This window comes from Callorhinus ursinus, unplaced genomic scaffold, assembly GCF_003265705.2.
Source record: "Callorhinus ursinus isolate GAN/ISIS: 27379988/994484 unplaced genomic scaffold, GSC_fseal_2.0 scaffold95, whole genome shotgun sequence".
NCBI classification, from domain to species: Eukaryota; Metazoa; Chordata; class Mammalia; order Carnivora; family Otariidae; genus Callorhinus; species Callorhinus ursinus.
Window position 1 is genome coordinate 87,591 of NW_027397157.1, and position 25,888 is coordinate 113,478.

The following is a 25,888-nucleotide window of genomic DNA, read 5'->3' on the forward strand; positions in this document are numbered from 1 at the left end:
TGAAAGATATAATAGCTTTATTGCAAATCAAAACATCAAACATTTGCAAATTTTACATAAACATGTGGCCATGTAACAAAACCCCAAGAGTGACACTTGCCTCAATCAGTAAAAATGCAGACAGGTTCATGTTAAGCCTTTAGCATTTATATTTATGTCAAGGTTTTAAAATAAAGTAGCTCTCCTAAAATTTATTCTCACTGAAGTCTTGTTTCAAGTTAGAATAAACACTTCATTGGCTTCAAACATTAACTTTTGTTTATTTTGAAACATTCAGATAATTGTCAACTTTGGACAAATGGAGGCTTTTTCTGTGACCCATTTCCAAATTCACAGATTCTGGTCTATCTACTCTTTCTAGTAGCCTGGAATAACTTACCAGTTGGCATTTATATTATTGGAACCAACTTGAACTATTTTACGAATAAGCCAGATGATAAAGATTGCTTGGTTTGAAACAAATGACTATGTATTCAGAGATACAAGACTCAGAACAAAGTGCTTGCATTTTCTATAGTTTATATCAAACTAGATGGGCTCTTAAGCAATCAGCCTGGACTCATCCATCTAGAGTAGCCAGACTGTGAATACAATGATTCTAGCTGCCTTCCACATGTGGTCAGAAGGCTATATTAAGATACAGTCACTGTTAGTAATGAAGACAGCCTGTTTTAAGAAACCATTCAGCTATTGAATAACAGACACTCTCATAAACGGAATTTCAGAGAAACGTAAAATGAACAATCCTGTTCAAGGCTGTCAAAATTATTTTCTGCATGCTGAGATGTTCTTCACACACATATAGACTGCATGCAGGTAATCTATTTATTTTTGAATTCCAGACTGTTTTCTTGCAAAAACAATTGCTGTTAAATATAATATATAGCAAAGCATCTCTCTATCTTTGGTTCCATGTTTCAGAGTTATTTTTTTTCCAAAAATAAATAGGCGTGGCAGGAAAAATAATTCAACTATCTTAAGAGAAAACCTAATATTTTATAAAAATTAAGCAAAAAATATATGTGATGTTCTTTAGACTAGTTTTCTAATTATCTCCCTTAATATCTAACACCAGTGCAATTTTAATATTAAAATGATTGTGCACACTGTATTTAACTATACAGCAGAGACACAAAAAAAGTCAAAAAACAAAACAGTACTTTCCCTTAAAAATAATTTAGGAATTATGCATTCTAAAAATGTATGGGAAAGTAGAACTGCTGATATGTTAATAAAACTGACTGAAGGAGCGTTAAGAAAAGGCAATCAAGATGTAGTAATACTCACAAATCCTAGAGATGGCAAAAAAAAGTGAACACAGTACCCAAACTCTCCCATTTCTGGAAAATATATGTTAGAATTGTTCAGCAACTTTTTAAAACTAATATCTATGAAAGTTTCCAGTTATGGTTTGGACTCTCAAGAGATTTAATGAGCTTCATTTGTTAATGGTTTCCGTCTCTTTTCAAATAAGATTTTTGCATCAAATAATTCTCTTTCCCTGTATCCTAGGGATGGTCCCTTTAGATACTTTGCTTCAGCTGCCTTGTAATCTAATCCATCAACAGCAGAAATTGAACAAATGATTGCTTCTGGCAGAAGAACTTCCAGGATAAATTTAATTTTATCATCTCTTATCAGAGTCAGCATTTTTTTATCTATTTGTTTGTAGATTTCTTGTAAATATTTCACCACCTCATCCAACTGATCTTCATCCTCAAAGTATGTTTCAATACAGGGAGTGAACCTATTTGCATTCAAAAATGACTTCAGCCACCTGGACCCTTTTGTGCCTTTTAAAATGGCTAGAAGATGGTTCTCTGTTCCCTTTGCATTCACAATGAAGTCCACTAGGTTCTTGTTGGCTCGGTCCCGAGCAGCCTTCATTCGGTCAGGAAGAATTTTCTGGAAGGACATTTTCTTGGTCTGGGAAGTCACAACCATCTGTTCTGCAGAATTCTCATTATGCAGCTTTGGGAATAAGTTCCTAAAGGTGTCCTGTTTGATTACTTTTCTAAGTGGATAACTAATATCAGCAGCATAATACTCAAGGAAAGAACCCGCAAAAGAACCACAACCTAGTCTAACTCTGTAGTCACAAATCAGCGAGATGCACCAGTCAATACTTTCACTGTATTCCTCCCTGGCTTTCTCCACTAGTGCTTGTTTCTCTTTACAATCAAATTTCTTTAATCTTCTAAAAGGCACCCTAATGCCTCTCTTTTCAGGATTCATGCTTGCCTCAACAAAAAGCACACTTGCTTTTCTTTCTTTTCGCCTGATGCTTTTCACCACTGCTGGCCAAAATGGATATTTCTGATATTTAAACCAGACTATCATTCCTGTTTCAAATGAACGAGGCTCATAATTAAAAACAAAGCGTGGAAGTTCTTCATCTTCGTCGTTGTCATCTAATACGGAAGTATCAATAGGATTTAGCTGTGCTGACTTATCAGAAGCCTGAAGTTCTTCCCCAAGTTCTTCGAAATCCAGTCTCTGAAGATCTCTTTCATTATTCATAAGAAGGAGTGAATAATCCAGGACACGGTTAGAGGCACTAAGTGAAACCTGACATTCCCATGAACAATGCCTGGGCAATGCCGCAGCACCTGCTTCTGATTCTACAGGTTGATTCTGGCTGGTACTTGAGCACGGATTTGAAGGGCCTTCTCCAGGATCTTCAACATTCTCTGAGAAGGTAGAGCATTCAGAGGAAACACCCAGGGTCTCTGGGCAAATATCCTGTGCCTCCTCTTTCACAGCTTTGGGCACAGTGAAGGTGTCTGATGGCCAAGTTGGAGTGAACTTTTCATCTTTAACGCATACATCCTCTTTTTTGATTGTGGAATACAGAGGCATAACTGCTGAGATATCAATCTTTTTCTTGCTTTCCTTTTCATCCTCATCTTCTGAAAGGGAAGGAAAAGTTTCATACCAGCTGGAGTTTTCTGATGACTTTGTTTCCATTTCAGTTGCAAGAGTATCAATGGTTGCATGCACCTGTGATTTATCATCACACAGGGAATCATTATTCTCTAAATTAGCTCCTAACAGGGATGTTGCGGTTTCACTTTCCTCAAGACACTTTGATAGGTCTCCTTCATCTCCGTCATCTCCTTCATGCTTCCGATACTTTTTATGAGGGGGTGAATCAGAAAGCTTTTGTGGATCATTTTGAGACAGAGTAGTGGTTGCTTCTTCATCTGAACTGCTTGCTTGACTCAAATTTGTTCTTTCATTCAGAATATCCAGTGCCACTTTTAGTGACCTTTCATAGGCTGTTTCCTCTTTAGGTGGAGCACTGACTTCTGACTGTGCTGCTAGTGAGGAGGCAATGGCTTCAATTCGAGATTTACTTAGAATCTTTGTTTCTGTGCTTTCCACTTTAATTTTTTCATCCAGTGAGAGTATTTGAACTTCCAGGGAAAATGTCTTTTTTCTCTTACTGTTTGATGACATCTCAGATCTAGACAAAACTTTTGCTGGCCATAACTGGTCTTTCCAATTGCACAGGACATACCCAGCATCCATTACGATTTAGATATGTGTGCCAAGAGGTTACTATCAGAACTTGAGGTGTCTGGCTATTCTTGACACTGCTAAGGCAGTTTCTACCAAAAGCAATACTCTGACAAAGCCTCTTTTGTCTTAGAACTACAAAAGGTATAAAGCCTGTGTGGCCTGTTCTTCTCCAGCTGAATTTCCCAAGGATGTGTGAACACGTTGTTTGAATGGGACAATATGGAGGATACTAGAATAGGGAAAAGGAAAGAAGAAAAGTATCAGCAAATAAAATTGTTTTGCCAAGGCTGAAGTGAGCAGTTGCAAACAGAGAAGAGAGAAAAGAAAGAACAATGTTTGGTGAGGAGAAAAATGCAACGTAATGTAAGGTGGGGCATGAGAAGTGGAGAAATGGCTTTATAATATCTCAAATTCAAGAACATGCCCTTATTATTGCACATGAGTACTAAGGAGTAAATTTATGTACATACTGACAGAGGTGGAAGAGGCTGCAGTGGTGTGTCAGGGACTCTATGTTATTAGATACCGTGGGACTTTGGTGCCCCTAATGTTTTCCCTAGGGCAGTGGAATTCTACACTAAGATAAAATCTTATCTGCAATTTAGATATCATGTTTTATTTTCCCTTCTTGTTCTTATTATTTTAAATTCTCTGTCTGTGATACTGTTATGCTATCTGGTTCATGTTGAAATAATTGCTCTCAGGAAAACTGTGAGGTGGGGACAAGAGGAAAGAAAATAACAAGTACCCTGTGTCTACTCTGAGCCAGACCGTAGACCTTTGTTTGAATCCTCACATCATCATGTGGATTTTTCCTTCTTTAAATATATAATTTTTCAACAGAATTTCAATTACATTCGATATGCTGTCTCATAGTTCACAAATACAAAATATGTTTCATTGCTTTGTTTGCCTACTTCATAAAAATGGTTGTCTGGAGAAATTCAGGAAACCTGGCAAGTGCCATCTTGTGACCAAGACCAGAACTGCAGCCTCCCCAAGAAGTACGGATGGCCTCAATCAGGATCAGATCCTTCTCAAGGGAGAAGGAAGGGTGGCAACTACATTTAGCCAGCTAGGAGTTGTCCCAGACTTCTATAATAATCTAAGCTCGAGGGTTTTGTTGTGTGGGATTATAACAGGATTATAATGTCTTCAACTACAATATTTCTGGTTATTTTTTACATGTATAAATGAATGCATATCACTTCAAACCAACGTCAGATCTCAAAAGAAGAGTTTGAACATCATTCCACACAAAAAAAGTATTTTCCACATGATTTTTTATGAATTACTTTAAATGAGGTTTTTCCCACATTTGCAACATTTTATGTCAGTATTTTCCCTGGTGATGTAAACCAAGTAAATGAATAAATATATAGTAACAGTATTTTAAAAAGAGAGCCTGTCTCTCCAACCACACAAATAATCCCATTAATACTGTGGCAGACATGTTTTTCCCAGACTTGTTGCAAGTCCAGTAGTAGCATACATATGTGTCACTAACATACATATTTAATTTTAAGAGAGATCATATGATAAATGCTATGCTATAATTTGCTTTGCTCACTTCATCTTATTTCTCACACATTTCAAATCACTAGATGTAGAAGTTCATGTTTCTATTCTCCAGTATTTAATTGTATGATTACACCAAGCTGGATTATCATTTTAAGAAGTGCTTATAGAAACAAACCACTCTATCTCACTGTCAGACCACAGCCCTGCTGACCACAGCCATACCTGTGGTCTGGAAGAATGTGTTGCAAGGAGAACACATGCAGGACTGTAGCCAACACAGCAACCAGGTTACATGGATTTGATCAGGTCTAGGAAAATTTCCACTATTGGCAAAAAACAAGGTATGTTTGCACGTCTGCATGTGTCTATGAATTCTTATGTGTTTGAAACAGAATGGGCATCTTGTTTCAGCTTTATTTTTCTTTCATGATTATAAAAATAATCATGGGGAAATCTCTAAAGAGATGGAAACAGACTGAAAAATAACACTAAAATAGTAACCTGACCACCCAGAAATGCTAATATAGCAGTTTATTTTCTCCCAATTTTTTTTTCTAACCACACATATATATACATGCATGGGGTGTGCAAATGACTTCACTCAACTACATACATGTTCCCCTTTCCATATGCATGTGCAGATGACACATACATAATCTCTCTATATGGCAATCAATTTACAGTATTTTCCCCCAAGCTGTCAAATATTTTTATCTATCATTTTTGTGTATAAATAAATGAATGCTTAAAAAGTCAAAGAGTAACAGAATGTCTAACAATATAAACATGGGATGCCAAGTCAATAAATTAGCATGAACAGCCATGCTGCACAGAAGCCTTAATATAGAGGCTGTAATCTGATCACCCCTTCTCTTATTGTGGACTTTTAAAGCATTGGGAGATACAAAATTTCCAAAGGATCAATTCCTTCAAAACATCAGCAATTCTCTCAAAAGCACACACCCTTCCCACCACTCTAAGACCACCCTCCCTATTTTCCTCATCTATACTCTAGGGCCCTGAGAAGCCCCTAGGAAATAATTAGCTTTCAGACAGCCATTACCTTGAAGCTTCTTGTCAGCTGCAGACTGGTGAAATGCAGCTCCTCCCCCAAGACTGGCCAGGCACAGCTCACTTCCAAGCTTCTCAGAGAACGCTCCACCCCCTCCCTGTGATGGGGATGACAGAAGGCGCCTCCCTGAATTGGGGAAGGGAGAACTGCTAAATTAAACTGCTGAAGTATGAAAGGGTAGAAATGGTTTATTTTCCCAAAAAAGTTTAAAGTGAATGGCAACAAGTGTCTATTTAATTTCCATTCAAGTCTGAGGGAGTGTGATTTTTTGATAAAAAGAGGTTAGCAAACCACTCTATTAAAAAACAAAAATCTAGTTTAAAATATTCCTAACATATTTTTTTCCTTACCTTCTCTGGCACCTTACCTTTGCAGGTAAATTTTACAACCCAGCTGATAAACCTCCATTAAGATAGCTCATTAAGATCTTGATTGGCAATGCACTAAAACTGCACATTATTTTAGAGAGAATGGCTTCTATATAATTTTTTTTCTGTTTCTAGGACATGGTAAGTCTTTCCTTTTATTCAGTTCTTCTAAATACTTTAGGAAAGTTTCAGAGAATTCTTCACAAACATGGATATTTTTGACTAAAGGCAGAAAAATCCCTGGTTTGGCCGGAAAGTACCCATTTCACATACCCTCATCAATAACTGGAAATTCCTCCTTCTTATATTTTGTCGGTGTTTTTCAATTCAGGCAATTCAATGTGGTGATAATTAATTTTTAAGAAAAATTTACATGTCTTTGTTTATTTGTATGTCTGAAATGTATTTTGTAGATTTTGTTCATTAAAATTCTCCTGTCTGAATTTAAATTTGGATTTCTGACTTAACTTAGAAAGCCAATTTTTATATCATTAGTGATAATTTTGGGAATGAAGATATTTAAGGATGAAGTGTTTTATTTGGCCTCTGTATCATGTAGCATAAAACATATATGTTAAAAAATCCACCTTTATATAAGCTTTAATACTGGAACAATAAGTACCAATAAATTAATGAAGATCATCTCTAGACTGGCATATTATTGAGGGCTCTAATAATTAGAATATGTAATGTTCTATACTATAAACAACCCCTAAATCTCTGTGGCTTAGCCACAGAAGTTTATTTTCCTGATGTCAAAGTACAACGTAGGTCATCAAGTGGCTAGAATGGGGAGGGATCGCCATTCCTATCAGTCATTAAGAGATTCAAACTTCTTCCATCTATGACTGTACCATCTTCTTTAGCCTTGAAGTCCTCCACTGCGTTTTTTGCACCTGGCTAGCAATCTTCTGAAGAGGGTGGCTGGAGAATCCTGTGGCAGGTTTTAGGGGCAGGGCTGGCAAACATGACTGCTGGTTGCAGTCAACTAGATAAAACTGCCATAGAGGCCAGGGAAAGCAGTTTCCCTGTGTCCCAGGAGGAAAATGAAACAGTTTGGTGAACCCCGTAGCATTCTCTCTGCCACAGGAAGTTTTCCCTTTCAATCTTTTATAGATTTCCTTTATTCGTTTAATATTTTTTTTTTTTACAACCATGTATCATAGTTATAATGACTGGGACAGAAACTTGAGTTGCTCACCCTAAGTCTACTGTTTCCTCATTAGCAGAACCCCAGTTGCATTCAAGGTGCAGTATAAACTCTTAAAATACTACTTTTCCCAGACTCCTTTACCATATAAGCCACTGTCATATGGAATTTCTTGCCAAAGAATATAAGCAGAAATACTTGTAAAGATTCCAGAGAAGGTACCTCCAAACGGGGTAAAGAACCAACTAGGCCTTTTTTCACTTTGCCTCTCTCTCTTGCTTCCCCCTTAGAATTTGACCATGATAGAATTCAGATAGTCATTCTGGACCAAGTGACTTAGAAAAAGGATGCAACTCACTAGGGATGGAAGATCCTGAACCCCTGAGTGGAGCCAGCTCTTTCCAAACACTTTAACTTAGTGACACAATAAACTTTATCTTATCTAAGTCACTGTGTTTTCCAGTCTCTCTTTCTAGTAGTAGAACAAAATAGTTGATCTTGCAATCATTAACAAAAGTAATATCATTCGTATCACAGAATTAATCTTTTCAAAGCTTTCAAAGTATTACTATATAATTTAAAGAGGATTATCAGGCCATTGTAAATATGTCTTTATTTAAATAAAGAGACATATTCAATTATATAGTTTATAATGAAATATTTCTTATTCTGTCTTCTCATCTCACATGTTTGGAAAAAAACAAATGCAAATAAAGTAAGGTCATTACATAAAAACCATAATTTCTTTGTCTATTTTCTATATTGCACATAAATCAGGAAATGCTCCGCTACCTTACTATTTTCCAAACAAAATGCAAAGGAAAAAACTAATTCCTTGGACAATATTTTATATTTCACTGTTCTTTAGAAAGAAGGGGAGAAGAATGGTAATCAATAATAATAAAGGCTGTTACTACTAGTATTATTATAATGAAAATAGAAAATAATTATAGATCTAATAGTATCTAAACCCATTCCCATCACTTGACATATTATCTCATTTAAAAACCAGAGAGTTATTTCATGGAGGAGAGTTCCATAACTAACTCATTCTGCATAACAACAGTAGTATTATTCATAATAATGACAAAGATTATAGAAGCCAAAACTGTTTCTAACCATGTGCCACATGCTCTGCCAGGGGCTCTGTATACACTATCTCCCTTGACCCTCACAAACTCTTGTTTGTTTGTTTTTTTTTTTAAAGATTTTATTTATTTATTTTAGAGAGAGAGAATGAGAGAGAGCACGAGAGGGAAGAGGGTCAGAGGGAGAAGCAGACTCCCTGCTGAGCAGGGAGCCCGATGTGGGACTCGATCCTGGGACTCCAGGATCATGACCTGAGCCGAAGGCAGTCGCTTAACCAACTGAGCAACCCAGGCGCCCCTCACAAACTCTTGTTAGGTGGGTATTACGAGTATTCCCATTGCATAGATAAGGCTTTAGAGATTAATGAATGTTTACCAGGATATCCAGAGAGCATGTGGTGCACAGAATTTTAATCCAGGTACTCTGACTCCAGAGTCCATGCTCTTAATCACTAAGATACACTGTACCTACCTCATTGCAAATGGAAAAAGGCTCTGTAAATGTGCCTCGATGAATAGGTGAGTTAATTAATGAATTTGAAATAGTTATGTATTGGGAGTCACTGGAACTTAAAATTCTGTACCTGGTTCTGCATCTAATTTAACATAAAATTGTCTTATATAACCTAATATAATTATGGGAATAAGAGACATAACATCACGTTTGCTGAATTCTATTGATTAGAAACAAATCACAGGTTCTATCCACACTTCTCAAGACGGGGAAATTACAGAAGGAGGTGGGCCGCCTAGGTTGTGTCTGCCACAATACTGTATGATTCCATTTATATGAAATTTTCAAAAAGAGGAAAGTATAGTGATGGTGACATGATCATTGGCTGCCAGGAATTATAGGTAGGGGGAGGGTGTGACTATATACAAGTATAGCACAGAAAGATGTGGGGTGATGGAACTTTCTGTATTCTGACTGTGGTAGTGATTATATGAATCTATAGATGTGTAAAATCCAAAGAAGTGTATACAAAGAAGTCATGTATTATATATGATACTATAAAATATGGTTTTAATTGATAATAATTTAAAAAATAAAATTTAAGTAGAAACATTTCATAACCATTATATAAAAATCTACTCTTTATAAATATGCTTTAGAAACCATCTGCTTCTTCCTAAAGCATATTTAATAACAAAGAAAACAAAAATAACCCATACATAACATTATTAGAAAGTACCAGTTCTACTTCCAATTAGGATATGAAAAACCACAAGAGAATATCACCCATAAGCAAACAATGATAAAAATCTAGATAATCTACAAAACTGTAACATTCCTTGAGCCCATCAGAGAACTCTGGTAAACTGACTTACAAAGGGTGACTAGAGGGACACATGCACTCTTTCACTTTTGGCAAAACATGGTACAGAGGTGGCTGTCATGCAAGCAGGTAAAAAGAAATCAGCTGAAATTTTAGTGAATTTTTAATTCTTACTGGGCTAGTGTAGTTTGGAATATCTGGCATCCCAGACACGTATACACTCACTCACTGCCAAGTTCTTTTTCACAGTCCTTAACCAGAAGCACACATACATGACTAGGGACAAAGCAGGAGATCAAAAACAGCCCATGTCAGTGGTTGAGGTATGCAGGGGGCAATAAGCTATTGCTGGCAGACAGACAGCCCCACACACTTATCCAAACCCTTCTATTGTGAGAAGCAAAAGCCTTAAGTCACTAGAAGAGAAGCAACAAACCTTTCCCTGTTGCATACAGGTAAAAATCCACTGCTTCTGGGGGAGGGGTAAAAGCAAAACCCATGTGTCCAGGGAGGGGGAGACAGGAAACCTTCCCATCCCCAGGACAAAAACAGAGATCTTTTGCTGCTGGAGGTGGGTAGGGTGGGGTGTGCAGTAGGAGTGAAAAAACCTCTGCCCTTGAGGTGGGGTATGAAACCCTTAGGCCCACGGTCCTACATGAATAAAAGCAGTGGTTATATCTCTCACCAAAGACCAACTCCAGGTACAAATCAGAGGTTAGCTACCATGCTGAAAGGAAAGAATGCTGAGAAAGGACAAGTCTCAAGGTCCAGTTGCACAGGGCCTCCATAAGGTTGAGTCTGGACAGGACAACAAAGAGCACTCCCTGCCTCACCAAGAGGCTAGCACCTAATAATAAGAGGAAACTACTGCTGCAAAATAGGCAAGAGTGCAGAGAGAACCCCCTAATAGTGGCACAGATGTGAAGAGACTGCTGAATATAGGGTGGAGAAAAATCATTGAAAACATCTTCTGGCACACCAGGCTCCACTCTAAGCAAAATAATGTACCCTATGCAAGCCAGATGATAATAGTGAAAAAAGGATACAATCTCCAACATATTTTGATACCAGCATTAACCTGATACCAAAACTAGAAAAAAAACAACAACAAGTGAACTGCAGATCAATTTCTCTCATAAATAAATACATGGATCCAATGATGTTAGATACAGAAATGATACAGAAAATGATCTAGGAAAAGTCCAATGACTCCAAAACGGAGTTTATCCTGGGAATGTAAAGATAGTTATACATTTGCAAATCAATGTAATTCACCATATCCACAGACTAAAGGGGGAAAAAAAAGATCATCTCAATTGATGCAGAAAAAGCATCTGACATAATTCTATAAACACTCATGATAAAAAAGCTCAGAAAACTGGGAATTAAATGGATCTTTCTCAATCTGATCAAGGGTATCTATTAAAAAGCCTGAAGTTAACATCATACTTAATGGTGACACATGGAATGTTCTTCCCCTAAAATCAGGAACAAGGAAAGGATGTCTGCTCTTACCACTACTATTCAACATTATATTGGAGATACTAGCCAATACAGTAATGCCTGAAAAGTAAATTAAAGGCATACATATTGTAAAGAAGACATAAAACTGTCTTTATTTGCAGACATGATGATCCATGTAGACAATCCCAATGAATTTACCAAAAAAAGGAAGCTATTAGACCTAATAAGGAAGTTTATCAATATCATCAGATGTAAGATCAACATAAAATAATTTATTTCTATATAGTAAAGTTTGGATGTTTTCAAAAATACCACTTATAATATCACCAAAAAACAGGAAACACTAAATTAGAACAAATCTAACAAATATGTACATATTTGTATGCTGAAGACTTCAAAAAACTGACGAAAAATATTAAGGAAGACCTAAATAAATGAAGAAATATATCATGTTCATTGACTGAAAGATTAACTATTTTTAGGATGTAACTTCTCTCCAAACATATCTATAGAATCATTGCAATCTCAACCAAAATCCCAGCAGACTTTTTGTAGAAATTGAAAAGATATCTCTACAGTGTATACGGAAAAATAATGGAACTAGAATAGGCAGACCACTTTTGGGAAGGAAATACCAAAGTGGAAGATTCATGTTATCTGATTTTAAGACAACAGCTATCAAGGGGGGCCTGGGTGGTTCAGCTGGTTAAGTGTCTGACTCTTGATTTCAGCTCAGGTTGTGATCTCAGGGTCATGAGACGAGCCCTGCGTCGGGCTCTGCACTGGGTGTGGAGCGTGCTTAAGATTCTCTCTTTCCCTCTCCCTCTGCTCTTCCCTCTCCTCTAAAAAAAGGACTACAGCAATCAAGTATATTATTAGCTATCAATTATTATTATGGTGTATTATACTATAAAATAGACATACAGATAAATAGAACACAAATAGACCAGCAAATATGGTCAATAGATTTTTGACAATGGTAATTAAATGGAGAAATGATGGTTTTTTTCAACAAATAGTGCTGGAAAAATTGGACATTGTATGTAAAAATATTCATCTTGATTCCTTACCTAAGACCATATACAAAAATTAATTCAAAATGAATTACTGACCTAAATGTAAAAGTGAAAACTATAAAACTTCTAGAAGAAAGCAAAGTAGGAAACCTTTGAGACCTTCATTTAAACAAAGATTTATTAAGACACAGAAAGTATGCACCATAAAAAATTTGACAAATTGAACTTGAAAACTTCTCTTAAAAAATAAAATGAAAATCCACAGGAGGATATATTTACAAAACACATATCTAATAAAGAACTTTTATTCAGAATATACAAAGAAATCTTATAATCCAATAATAAGATTAACCACCTAGTAAAAAATGGGCAACCAATTTAAATAGACCATCATCAAAGAAGATATATGAATATCGAATGAACACACTGAAAGATGCCCAACACTATTATTAATTAGGGATATGCAAGCAAAACCACAGTAAGATATCACTAACACCTTTATAAGAATGGCTAATATTAAAAAGAAAAAACACATGACAGTATCAACTGCTGGCAATGATGCAGAGCTACTAGAATGCATATACTGCTGTTGAAAATACAAGATCTCACAGCTACTTTAGAAAACAGTATGGCAGGTTCTAATTTAGTTGGACATATACTTACCATGTAATCCAGGAATCCCACTCCTAGGTATTTACCGAAGAGAAATAAACACTTATGCAAGACAAAGATCTGTTCTGGAATGTTTATAAGAACCTTAATCATAATTACCAAAAATTATAAATCTACTCATGAGTAGATACACAAATTGTAGAATAACAGAATAACAAACTACTGATACATACATCAATATGGGTAAATACCAGAAACATCATGCTAAGTGAAAGAAGCCAGATGTAAAAAACTATATATTATATGACTCCATGTATAAGATATTTTGGAAAATAAAAACCTATAGGGACAGAAATTAGATCAGTGGTCACCAGGAATCAGGGTAAAAGAGTGAGTACGGACTACAATGGGGCAAGAGAGAACATTTTGAAATTATAATAATATTCTATAGTCTGACTCTATTTGTCATTACATGACTATAGACCTTTGTCAAAACTCATCAAACTAACACCTGAAAGAGTGAATTTAACGCTATGTAAATTACACCTCAATAAACCTGAGCCTTAAAAAGGCATCCAAAATCAGAATATAAGCTATATAAGAAGTTCATATTTTACTATGAGGGTAATGGGAATATATATAGGAGTTTGATTTGTACTTTGGGTCATGAATACCCAAAAAGGTTGTGGGTTACACAAAGTATGTGTAAAAATATCTTCTGGAGGGCGCCTGGGTGGCTCAGTTGGTTAAGCGACTGCCTTCAGCTCAGGTCATGATCCTGGAGTCCGGGGATCGAGTCCCGCATTGGGCTTCCTGCTCAGCGGGGAGTCTGCTTCTCCCTCTGACCCTCTTTCCCTCTCGTGCTTTCTATCTCTCATTCTCTCTCTCTCTCAAATAAGTAAATAAAATCTTAAAAAAATAAAAAAATAAAAAAATAAAAATATCTTCTGGAGTGTACAAAGAATATGTCAAAAATTCAATTTTTTAAAATATCTTTAATTTTTGCTAACTTTATTTCTGAACTTACTTTAAAATGTTGGGGGGTCACCTAAGACACATGACTTTTAATGCAGTTATGTATCTCTTTCTATAAATTTATATACTCACTAAATAGCTCTTTCATTAGAAGTTAGTTAACACAGGACAAATGTCAAGAATCTAGATGACATCAGCACCTTACAGTTTGTGAAACTTACCCTCATTGGTAGAGCCTTTAACTACACTGAAGTTCTCACATACCACTCAACTATGTGAATGGAAAGAAAGGAAGGAGTAGAAGCCAAAGTGTCATAATCTGTGATTAACATAACAATAAAAAATAAAAATAAAAAACAAAGTGTCATAATCTGCAGATAGAGATCCAGTTAAGAATTATGTCCCCAGTGAGAAAGCAGAAGCCAAATAACATATGAGAGACAATGTGGTTATAGAACAAACAAATATCAATATCTTTAGTGTATAAAGTTCATATAAAAGGGTGGAAATGGTTCAGTTAGAAGACTCGTAAAAACCACGAGGGGGACATGAGCACTGGTAAAGCAAGGAATTATAGATACTTAATGGATATAAAAAATATTGAATGACCCCTAAAGCATAGGTACAAACAAATAACTGAAACCAGCTATAAACAAAGTTAAAATCTTATTATTAATGTTCTCTGGCTGAATGTCAGCCCACCTGAAGAGGAAGAACATCAGAAGAAAGCTTACTAAGAATGAATATCCCAGGTAAAAAAAAAATGCTAGCCAGAGAGTGAATTATTGCCAGAGCCAAAGGGACTCCATAGTCTCTGGCCAAATGTATGTGAGCATGATAGAGAGGGGAAAAAAGAAAAAAAATACCAAATAGTAACCTAGAGGTCACATGAAGATAAACCTGCCATGTCTGGGGATTTTGTGTTTGCCAGGTAATGCTAACACCTACGTAGTGCCAATGGTTGCAGTTGCTAGGAAATTAAGATTCAGGATGATGGAATGGGAAATATATTAAAAGAAATAAAATAAAGTTGATGAGGACCTCACAATTTCATCATTAGAGCACATAGCAAACAAAGCTAGACTACAATCTAAGTATTGAAGTAGAGAGACTGAGCTATAGTGTTCTTGGGATTAACAAGAAAAGAGAAGGACCAGTTAAAATAATTTGTAAAAGTTCAGTAACAGTCTAAGTGTGCAGCAAGGAGTAGATAAGAACATAAGAAAGGCAAAATAAAAGAAGTTCAAAATGAATCACTGAAGATCTGAATGTGTGTGTGAATGATTGGTACATCTGGATATAGAGTAGAAATCAATCAGTGAACTCTGAATCATTTAGAAAAATCCTTAGGTCATTGGGCTGTGTCTGACTGCCCAGGTAACCACAAAAACTGCGATTTTAGAGACTTCTATTGCCTTAGGGCTACAAAATAGTTTTCTCATTCAGTGTTTATACAGATCCTCCTGAAAACTTGTGAGGAAGCTTGAGTAAGTAATTTGAATGGGAGATAAATATTCACTTAAGTGAGGGAGTAAGAAAATAATCACTTAAAGAGAAGTCAAAGAGGAAAGAGAATAAGCAAAGGAAATTCTTCTGTCAAAGGAGAAGGAAGGTGGACAATGAAAACGAAGAAGACATACAAAAAGATGAATATATACCTGGCACCAAAGAAACACTGCGGTTGGGGAAAAATATTTGAAAATTCAGAAAAAGAGAAGTAGTTCTATAATGCCCCACTATGTAATCCTTACTATAGCTATTACATATAAGAAATGAATGAGGGTGGGTATGGTAGGAGATGGGGGGGATGTTGGGGAATGTGTCAGGGACACCATTTCTATTATTGGATATCTTGATACTTTGGGGCCTCTTGAGGTTTATTCTAGGGTAATCTTAACTTTATAAAAAAGATTTATTTATTTAGTTTATATTTAGAGAGAGGGCACACGACTGGGGGGAGGGGTAGAGGGAGAGAAGCAGATGCCCCACTGAGCAGAGCCTGATGCAGGGCTCGAGCTCATGACCCTGAGGTCACGACCCTGAGATCATGACCTGAGCTGAAATCAAGAGTTGGACACTTAACCGACTGAGCCACCCAGGTGCCCCTAGGGTAATCTTAACTTTTTAAAGCTGCCAGTGCTGCCCTATCTACACAAGGCAGTCAGACACAGATACTGGGGTTTGTGTCTCCTGGACTCAGACAACAGCACAATGACCTCATTAAGAAGATGAGCTTAAGAGTTAGATATTTGGAATGGCTGCCATAGCTACCTACTGATTAGGGTAGTTTTCAAGGACTTCTTGAGAGTCAGGCAGTTGGCAGAGACCTGCAAGTCTTCCATAAGTAGATTTCCATTTATATAATTCCTTCCTAGAAGTTTAAGATAATTCTTTCCTAACACTAGAATCTGTGATTTAAAATTTAAAATGTTATGGCTACTGAGTCAGAAAAAATAAAATTGTACTGTACATTCTCAACTGAACCATGTTTTAATATGAAATGGGAAGAGCCTTACCCAATGTCACGTGGATTGTGGATGATCTGGTCCTGTGATGTGGTTGTCTTGATTCTCACTCCAGCTGCTCGTCCTGCAGAGCCTTCTCCCTGCTCAGCACTTCTGAGGTCGCACTGCCTTTCTGGGGCTCAATTGGTATCACATTCAGATTCCCCAGGTCACGTGTATCTTTGATATTAACCTAGGCTGTCCCAAAGGAAACAGGGAATCAAACAAATTCAATGGAAAAGGTGTAAAGAAACTTCCCTACCAAAACTTTAGCAGGCATGTCACTCTGAAACCGAGGAATAAGACAAAATCTCATCTGTGATATAGGTGCCATGCTTATATTCCTTTTTTGTTCTTATTTGAAAGGCTGTCTGTGATACACTTGTTATTTGGTTCAGGCTGATATCATCTTTATGAGGAAAAGGTGAGGTGAGGACAGAAGAGTAGGGAAATAACAATTGCCTTGTGTTTTCTATAGGCCGAGTTCTATGTAGTTACTTTATTTATTATTTTTTTAAAGATTTTATTTATTTATTCATGAGAGACAGAGGGAGAGAGAGAGAGAGAAGCAGAGGGAGAAGCAGGCTCCCAAGGAGCAGGGAGCCCGATGCGGGACTCAATCTTAGGACCCTGGGATCATGACCTGAGTTGAAGGCAGACGCTTAACCATCTGAGCCACCCAGGCGCCCGTCTATGTAGTTACTTTTAAAAAAAATGCTTTCTGTTTGAGTTCTCACATCAGTCCTCATGTGGGGCTTTTTTTCTAGACACGTAGTTTTCTTCAATGAAACTATAATCACACTCTACATGTTGTCTTATAGTCTGGTAATACAAAATACGTTTCATGGCTTTGTTTGCACACTTCATAAAAATAGTTGCCTGGTTGAGAAAATTTGGAAAATCTGGCAAGCGCCATCTTGTGACCAGTACCAGAACTGCACTTTATTACTACCAGATACTTATGGAAGGGTGGGAACTACATGCTGCCAAGCCAGCAGTTTTCTCAGGCTTCTAGAATATACCATGCTCAAATTTAGAGTTTTGTTATGCATTATGCAAAACATGGAATGCCAATGTCTTTACTTCCAATGGTCTGATAAAAAATTGCATACCTACTGAAAATTGAAAAGACATGATTTATAAAAAGAAAGTATAATTCTAGAAAAATAATTAATATTATTGTTTCCTGAATATTTTTCCATCTTTATTTACAAATACACATGAATGCATATAATTTCAGACCAGCTTTTCACCATGCTCAAGCGCATGGTTTGAAAGTTTTCCCCTATCAGTAAGTATTTTCATTGACTATGAATCACTTCAAATGTAATTTCCCCCCTAATTTGTAACATTTTATTTCAAACTTTTTTCTGCTACCATTAAAAAATGACTAAATATATATTAATGATTATTTTTACATAGAGATAGTAGACTGTCTTATGTCTCCAACCACACAATCCCATTAGCAAACAGCCTTATATTTTTTGTGATTCTGTTAGACATATAGTATTAAGGCAGTCTTTTATCTTTAAATAATATAGTGCTTGCCATTCTGCAATTTCCATTTTTCGCCTAATACTACTTCTCAGACATTTTTTCAAATCACTACATGTTCATACTTCCCATATGTCAGCTATATAACATTCAATTGTATGGATGCACCATGCCACATGATATTTCTAAAACTGCTAATAGAAATAAACCAAATCCCCTGTCTCACTAACAAACTTTAAAAGATATAGAAAAATAGTTCTTGCTGACCACAGCCATACCTGTGTTCTGAAAGAATGAGTTGTAAGGAGGACACATGCAGGGCGGTATCCAACACAGCAACCAGGCTACGCGCTTGATCAGGTCCAGGAAAATTTCCACTATCGGCAAAAGACAAGGGGGGTATGTTTGCATGTCTGTCGTGTCTGTGAATGTTTATGTGTCTGAAACCAAACAGGTACACTGTTGCAGCTTAGTTGTGCTCTTCTCATAAAAATAATCACGGAATAAAACAATTCTAAAAATGCTGAAACCAAATAAAAATGTATTTTGAAATCCCAGTAATCTGAACACTTCAGAGATGCTGACTGTTAACATGGGAGTCTAGTTCTCTTTAAGGAAAATGCATGTATTTTTCACAAATGTTATCACTCAACAGCATATCTGAATCTCTTCCACATTCATTCGTGTACATTTATACTTGTGTTTGTACATGTCAATCACTTTTTATGCTTACATTTTTCTATCAGTTACTTTTTGTGTAGAATAATAAATGTTCACAGCAAAATATAATACAATCTGTAACAAAAATAGAAACATGGAATGCCATGTAAAAATTAACATGAACAGCATGCCTCACTGAAGTCTTAATTTAGAAGCTGTAATCTGATCGCCCATTCCCACATTGTGGACTTCATAAAATATCGAGAGAAACTAAATTTTCATGGGATTGATTCTGTAACAATAACAACAATTCTCCCCAAACCGTATTCCATTCCCACCTCTCCCAGGCAACAACGTCTTTTTTTTTTCTCCCACTGTAACACCCAAACCCGAAGAAATTCCCAGAAAATAACTAGCTTTAAGACAGCCATTACCTTGAAGCTTCTTGTCAGCTGCAGCCTCGTGAAATGCAGCCCCTCCCCCAAGACTGCCCAGGCACAGCTCACTTCCAAGCTTCTCAGAGAATGCTCCGCCCCCTCCCTGTGATGGGGAAAGTAGGGGGCCTGTCCCTCAATTAGAGGGAGGAGAATCGCCAAGTTAACTGAAATTCACTTAAAGGGGAAAAACGTTCATTTTTAAAAGACTTGAAAGTGAAATGGCAACATGTGTCTCTTTAATTTCCATTCAAACCACAGGGGTAAGGTGATTTCCTGAAAAGACCTAGCAAATTCATTTATCATAAAATAAAGACCCAGTTAAAAATAGCTCTTGCATATTTTTCTTGCCTTTTCTGGCAACTTATTTCTACAAGATTTTAAGACACAGCTGGTCATTGTCCATTAAAAAGACCTGTTAGGTCCTTGTTTCTGATCACAGTGAATGAATACATTAATTTGTGAGGAATTATATCTCTACAGTTTTATTCCTCTGGCCCTGGGACATGGTGTGTCTCTTTACTCAGGTTGTCTCATTTATCCTTCAGAATGTTTTCTAGTTTTTTCAAGTACAGTCATTCCTTAAACATAAAACATCAATCAAAATCCTTAAAGAAAAGAGATCTGTATCTGAATAAACTGAAATACAAAAATATGGTAAAAATACAACAAACCAAAGTTGAAAAAAGAACAAACTTCACAAAACCGTTTTCAATTAAAAAAATCTCTAAAGTAGAGCTTCCAAATTAATAAGAAATAAACAGCAAAGTGGAAAAAATTGAGCAAAGGCTATAAATAGGTAATTCACAATATTCTGAGGGAATAGTTTTTCCCTGCTCCTATTTACTTCCTGTGAGCAAGCTCAAGTAATTCAACTACAGGTATCTCTCTCCTTTTTGTGCAGCTGCAAGCCTCTAGGTTGTTTGGTAGATTTGTTTAAATGTGATGTTATAAGGCCCACTTGATTCTCACAATAATCAATGCCCTGCCACTTACCTTGACTGCAACTTATCTTAAGCTGACATTTTGGCTCCCATCTGCAACTCTTTTTGTTTTATATCAATTTGTTCAGTGGAGAAAGGAAAGTGCTATTCAGTGGGGCTTTTCAAAACCCAAACATTCAAAATAAAAATTAAAAGTGAACGATACATGAAGGATACTCACCTTCCCTAATAATCAGAGATGCAAATGTAAACAGCAATGAGATTTTTCTACCTAGTTTCACTTACAAAGAAATGAAAAAATGATACAATGGACAGTTGACCAGAAAATGAGGAAATGGGTACTTTGGCTCACGTGCAAGGTCATGAAGCTGGGAAGAGGGCAAAAAAGAATTAAAGCCAAAGTCTATCTGACTCCCAAACAAAAGAATGTGTTCTTTCTCCACCAGTATTCACTGCCTCCTGGGCTTGGAATACTGACTCTTTGGTTGAACCAAGGATGATGTCATTTACCTTCAGACTGTGAAGAAATTGGTGAATATAAGCCCAGAGTAAGCATTGCTTAATTTCATGTCCCTTCTGGTGAACTACAACCACCTTCAGTAACTACCATACTTATCTATGAACACTCCATCTTTGATGTACATTCACACTTCCACACAAATTAAAAAATATATTTCTGCACTATGTTCTCACACTGATCATATCTGCATGATAGCATTCACTTGGCCATGGAGTAGTTATGACATATCTCTTTTGTGTTGCAGGGCCTGGCAGTACCTTCTCCTAAAGATATAGCTATCCCTGGGCAGTGGCTGAAAAATCAGTCGTTTGTTAGGTAGAGAAATGCCCCAGTTCATTCCATCCTCATTTACATTTGGCAACTCTTTGTTCTTGTGCTTTTGTTGTTTGCAACTTCTAATTCAATATGAGAAAATAGTTCTTCTATCCTCTCTTACTGAGCTTTTGTGTTCACAAAACATTCCAGAAAGTAAGATTTAAATTTAGATTTTTAACTTAGAGGTGTTGTTTCCCAGGAAGTGCTGAAACCTACACAGTGCCAATGGATCATTCAGAGGGTTAGTTCTCTTAAGAAAATGTTATGCTAGGTTTAAAAACAACAACGAAATAAAACATAAGTCATCTTGGTGAGACCCTCACAACCCCACCCTTTATCCCAGTGAACAAGTAAACTCAACTGCTGCCTCCTGCCCCCTCTGACTATCCAGGTTGGAGAAACAGAACTGCAGTATGACACAGCTCTTCCTGTAATTAGCAAACAAGAGAAAAAAAGCTGTCTGCACTGGGGACTCTAAAGGAAGAAGAAACCATCATTCTTCCATTCTTCCAGAGACACATAATGCAGGGTCAGACTGGGTCAAAATTATTCTGTTAGCCAATCTGAATAAAGGACATCAAGGGGTCTTTGGGGAGGAGATATGGATTTCTACTGGCACACTCCAATGTCCAGCTTTTAAGAATTTGTCATGGAGGCATTATGACAGAGTCACGTTTTTGAAGGGGTCGAATAGGCAGGCAGGCAGGCAGACAGGTGTGGGTTTGAGACCTTTATTAGTTCAGTGGAGAGAAACATCAAATCCTTGACAACTGTGCTGAGTTGTCATCTCCCCACATAGTTAAGAAAGACGCATGAGTCACATGTAACCTAGGTTGTCTAAATATTAAATCGTATTTAATGGTACGTAAAAAAGAGTTTATTACCTGTCTAAGTGTGTAGTAAGAGACAGATGAGACAGGAAGTACGGGAAAAGGGAGCAAAAGAAGTCCTAATTTAACCACAGAGAAATTGAATTTGCGCATCCTCAATCAGTGCAGCCAGATAGACAAGAAACCAATCAACAGATACACAATACGCTAGGGAAATCCTTATGTCACTCAGCTAGTTGTGGCTGCCTGGTTTTCTAGAAAGCAGTGTTTTTAATGAACCCTTAGCTCTTCTTATTAGGGCTAGTGAGTGGTTCTCGCCTGCTTGTAGATTCTTATTCTTCTGAAACTTCACAAAAGAGCCTGAATAAAATATGTTCAATGGGTGACAACTGAATTAGATGAAAACATGGCAGAAAAGAAAAGGGATCAGATACAAAGTTTACTTTGCTAAGAAGAAAGAATGTGGACAATGAGAGTGAAGATAAGATAAAAATCAAAAGAATAAATAGTGAGTATCAGCTGAGGTTAGAGACACGGAACATGTTTCAGGGGAGAGGAACAAAAACAGAGAAGAAAGATTATGATAACAAACCCAATATCCTGTCTTTATTATTTCTATTGTACTGTAAGAAGGGAATGTGTGCCGGAGAGGCTTTGGCAGTGTCAGGGACATCATTTGTGTTCCTGGATAATTTGGGCCTTTTGGACCCCATTAGGTTATCATGAGGGAATGTGTGGCTTTGTGTTTTCTATACTGCTAGTGCTGCCCCATCTGTCCAAAGCAACCAAAGATCTCATGGACCCAGACAGTAGGGTTCAGCACCAACCTCATTAAGAGTATGACTTCAAGAGTGAGAGATTCCTGATGGTTGCTGGGAAAGAATTAAATGTGTTAAACCACTATAAAATACTATTCAAGAGAGTATACAGATGTCTGTGTAAGGAGGGTCAGAAGACCTTAAGCAGGTTTTAAGGTATCTTTGTAACCCTGTTATCTAGTATGTGGTGATGACAACCTAGCTGTCAAGGAATGGAGAGTCAGGCCATTGGCTGAAACCTCAGGTAGATACCCGAATAGACTCTTGCACAATTTTCTTCACAGTAGTTTAACACATGAGATTTTTTTCCTCCCAAATGAGAAACTATGACTCTTAATTACAGGATGGGGAACAAAATAAATTGTACCGCTAATTCTCAACCTAACATAATTTTAGTATGAATGCAGCTTTTAAGGTTCTCAATGCATTTTCAACGTGAAATATTTCATGAAATGGGAAGAACTTTACCCAGTATCATGTGGATTATGGAAGGTCTGGTCCTGTGATCTGGTTGTCTTGATTCTCACTCCAGCTGCTTGTCCTGTAGAGCCTTCTCCCTGCTCAGCACTTCCAAGGTTGCACTGCCTTTCTGGGGCTCAACTGGTATCACGTGCAGATTCCCCAGGTCATGTATATCTTTGATATTAACCTAGGCTGTCCCAAAGGAGACAGGGAATTGAACCAATTCAATGGAAAAGGTGTAAAGAAACTTCCCTACCAAAACTTTAGCAGGCGTATCATTCTGAAACACAAGAAGGAGGTGAAATTTCATCTGTGATGTAGATGCCACGTTTATCACCCTTTTGGTTTTTATTTGAAATGCTGTCTGTGATATAGTTGTTACTTGCTTCATACTGAAATGAGCTCTCTCATGAAAAGTATGATCTGGGTACAGGAAAGAAGGGAAATAACAGTTGCCTTGTGTCTTCTATATCTAAATCTCTGTAGTTACCTTTCAAAAAATGTGTTCTGTTTGAATTTCATATCAGTCCTGGTGTGGGTGCTTTTTCTGTTACACATGTGAAAAATTTCAGCAGAACTGCATTCACACTCCGCATACTGTCTCATAATCTGCTAATGAAAAATATGTTTCATTGCTTTGTTTGTCCACTTCATAAAAATGGTTGTCTGGAGAAAATTTAGGACACCTGGCAAGCTCCATCCTGTGACTAGAAACAGAACTGCAGATACCCTGGTCCTTAGTGGGGAAGGGTGGGAACTACAGTTATCCAGACAGTAGCCTTCTTAGGCTTCTATACTTTTTCATTCTCAATTTAAGAATTGTGTTGGACAAAAACGGAATAATAATTCCTCATTTTACTGTCTTTATTAGAATATCTCTCATGCATATTGTATATCTTATGTCATCTTTTATTTTTCAAAGAAAGCAAGTCTCCACAATAATGGTCAAAATATAAGGGTTTGCTCTCCATATTTCTAGATTTTTCCTACAGGTTTTATAAGTGTGCATGGTTTTTAAACAAGAATACGCTTTATCACCTCTCCACATCAATAAATATTTTCTTACATCATCTTTTTGTGAATTACTTTTACAAGAGTTGTCTATATTTCTAAAATTTGATCTCATTTTCTCATAATGAAAATTATTCAAACTTACTCTTTTCAAAGTAAGATTTTTTAAATGGAGAAATATGATATACAGAACACTGAAGTGTTCTGTCTCTCCGACTACATCTATATCCCCAATTAATAAAGTAGCATACAAATTTCCAGATTTTTCTGGCATATATTGTATTAATATAATACAGGTCATTCTGCAATTTGCTTATTTTTGGAATATACCATGGACACCTTTTCTTATTATTATTTAGTTCATTGCATTAACTTATTCTTTTTACAGCTGCATAGTATTCAACATTATGGATGCACTATCCTATGTGGCTATTCTATAATATGTTTAAAACATTTTTTGAATTATTTCTCAGGAATACATCAATATACAAATACATACCTTCTCCTTGAACCAAAGTCTGGACAATAGTCTAAATATCTGATTTGCAAGAAAAGCCCAAGCAACCAGATAACCAGCCTTCTCAGATCCACCTCCAGGTAAAGGCAATGGAGTGTGTGTGGTGTCTATTTAAATATCTGTAACAAAATGGATTGCTCCCTCTCAGCTCCATTATGTGCTTCCAAAAACCTCTAAAGATACATAAAATCTAAAGAAGAAAATACACGCCATCATTACTTCAACCACTGAGTTGTTTACTGCTTACGTTTGAGTCTAATCCCTTTGATTGTAAGCCTTATCATAGATATACTAGAATGAACTATCTGAGATTACATTTATTCACCCATATATTTGAAGATTCTTCCATGTTTGTATATATTTACACATTTTGGAGAAGGTAGTTTTCTCCCCCATGTTTTAAAATTCTTTTCTTCATGCTGACACAGGTACTACATGCTAAGTGAAATGTGGAAGAAAGAAGTGGAAAATTTCCTCTCTTTTATCCCCTAGATATCTTTTACTACTAGACATACTGTTTGTTGTGTTTTATTATATTAACATATATCCATTATTCCTTAGCTTATGATTTTTCAGATATTTTTCTGATTATAGTAAAAATAGGAATACATATTCTTCTGATAGACAGGTAGAGATGTAGACAAAGATAGCCCTCTGAACATCCATAAAAAAAGCAATTCCTCTAAGGCACTGAGTATCCCCCTGACAAATAACCAAACTCCTAATTTTCAGAAGTATTTAAATCTGCACAGTTATACATTACTTCAGATTATTACCATATAAACTCCTTCACAACAGTAAGATTTGTTAGAAACACAATACAACCAAACTAATATGAAAAGCCAACAGCCCCAACTAACTTCATTTTTCATTTGGGATTATCCCAATCTTTTTTTTTTTTCAAAATAAGAAAGATTAATTTCTTAACTTTTGTTTCATCATTTATCCCTTGTTACCACTGCTTTTTATCTGAAACCTAAAATGCCCTATTCAGAAGTTAGCTTTGGCCACCTCATGAAGTATTTTTTACTCAGGTGTAATCTGATCACCACCTCCCCCACTTTCAAAATGTGGACTTTTAAAATATCTGAAGGAATACAAAATCCAGACATTAAGTCCCTCATAGAAACAACGACCCCCACGAAACGGCACTCCTTTCCCTTTACTCCAAAGCAACAGTTCCTTCTTTTCTCACCTTTACTTGAAAGTTTCCAGAAATCACCGAAAATAACTAGCTGTTACGACAGCCATTACCTCCAAGCTTCTTCTCTTCGGCGGAAGCCTCCAAGTCTGTATGTAATGCGGCTCCTCCCT

The 25,888-nt window shown here is 36.6% G+C and overlaps 1 protein-coding gene across 11 annotated transcripts; it reads right to left on the reverse strand.

Annotated features, from left to right (window-relative positions):
- On the reverse strand, positions 1 to 25,888 carry LOC112817836 (PWWP domain-containing DNA repair factor 3B). 11 transcript variants are annotated; one of them, XM_073888780.1, is made up of 7 exons: positions 25,770 to 25,887; positions 23,053 to 23,326; positions 19,158 to 19,263; positions 18,342 to 18,440; positions 16,582 to 16,762; positions 6,107 to 6,241; positions 1 to 3,751 (listed from the first exon to the last, which is right to left on the reverse strand). In XM_073888780.1, exon 7 carries the CDS (start codon positions 3,529 to 3,531, stop codon positions 1,429 to 1,431), a length of 2,103 nt encoding a protein of 700 aa, XP_073744881.1. In that variant the 5' UTR covers positions 3,532 to 3,751; positions 6,107 to 6,241; positions 16,582 to 16,762; positions 18,342 to 18,440; positions 19,158 to 19,263; positions 23,053 to 23,326; positions 25,770 to 25,887; the 3' UTR covers positions 1 to 1,428. The 11 variants fall into 11 exon arrangements, with proteins under 11 accessions (XP_073744881.1, XP_073744877.1, XP_073744879.1 ...); XM_073888776.1 differs by having other exon boundaries at positions 16,582 to 16,767; XM_073888778.1 differs by having other exon boundaries at positions 16,582 to 16,767; positions 19,158 to 19,286.

What these genes read in the sequence shown, in the direction of transcription:
- LOC112817836 (XM_073888774.1), bottom strand. Translation starts at nt 3,531, where the DNA reads ATGGATGCTGGGTATGTCCTGTGCAATTGGAAAGACCAGTTATGGCCA.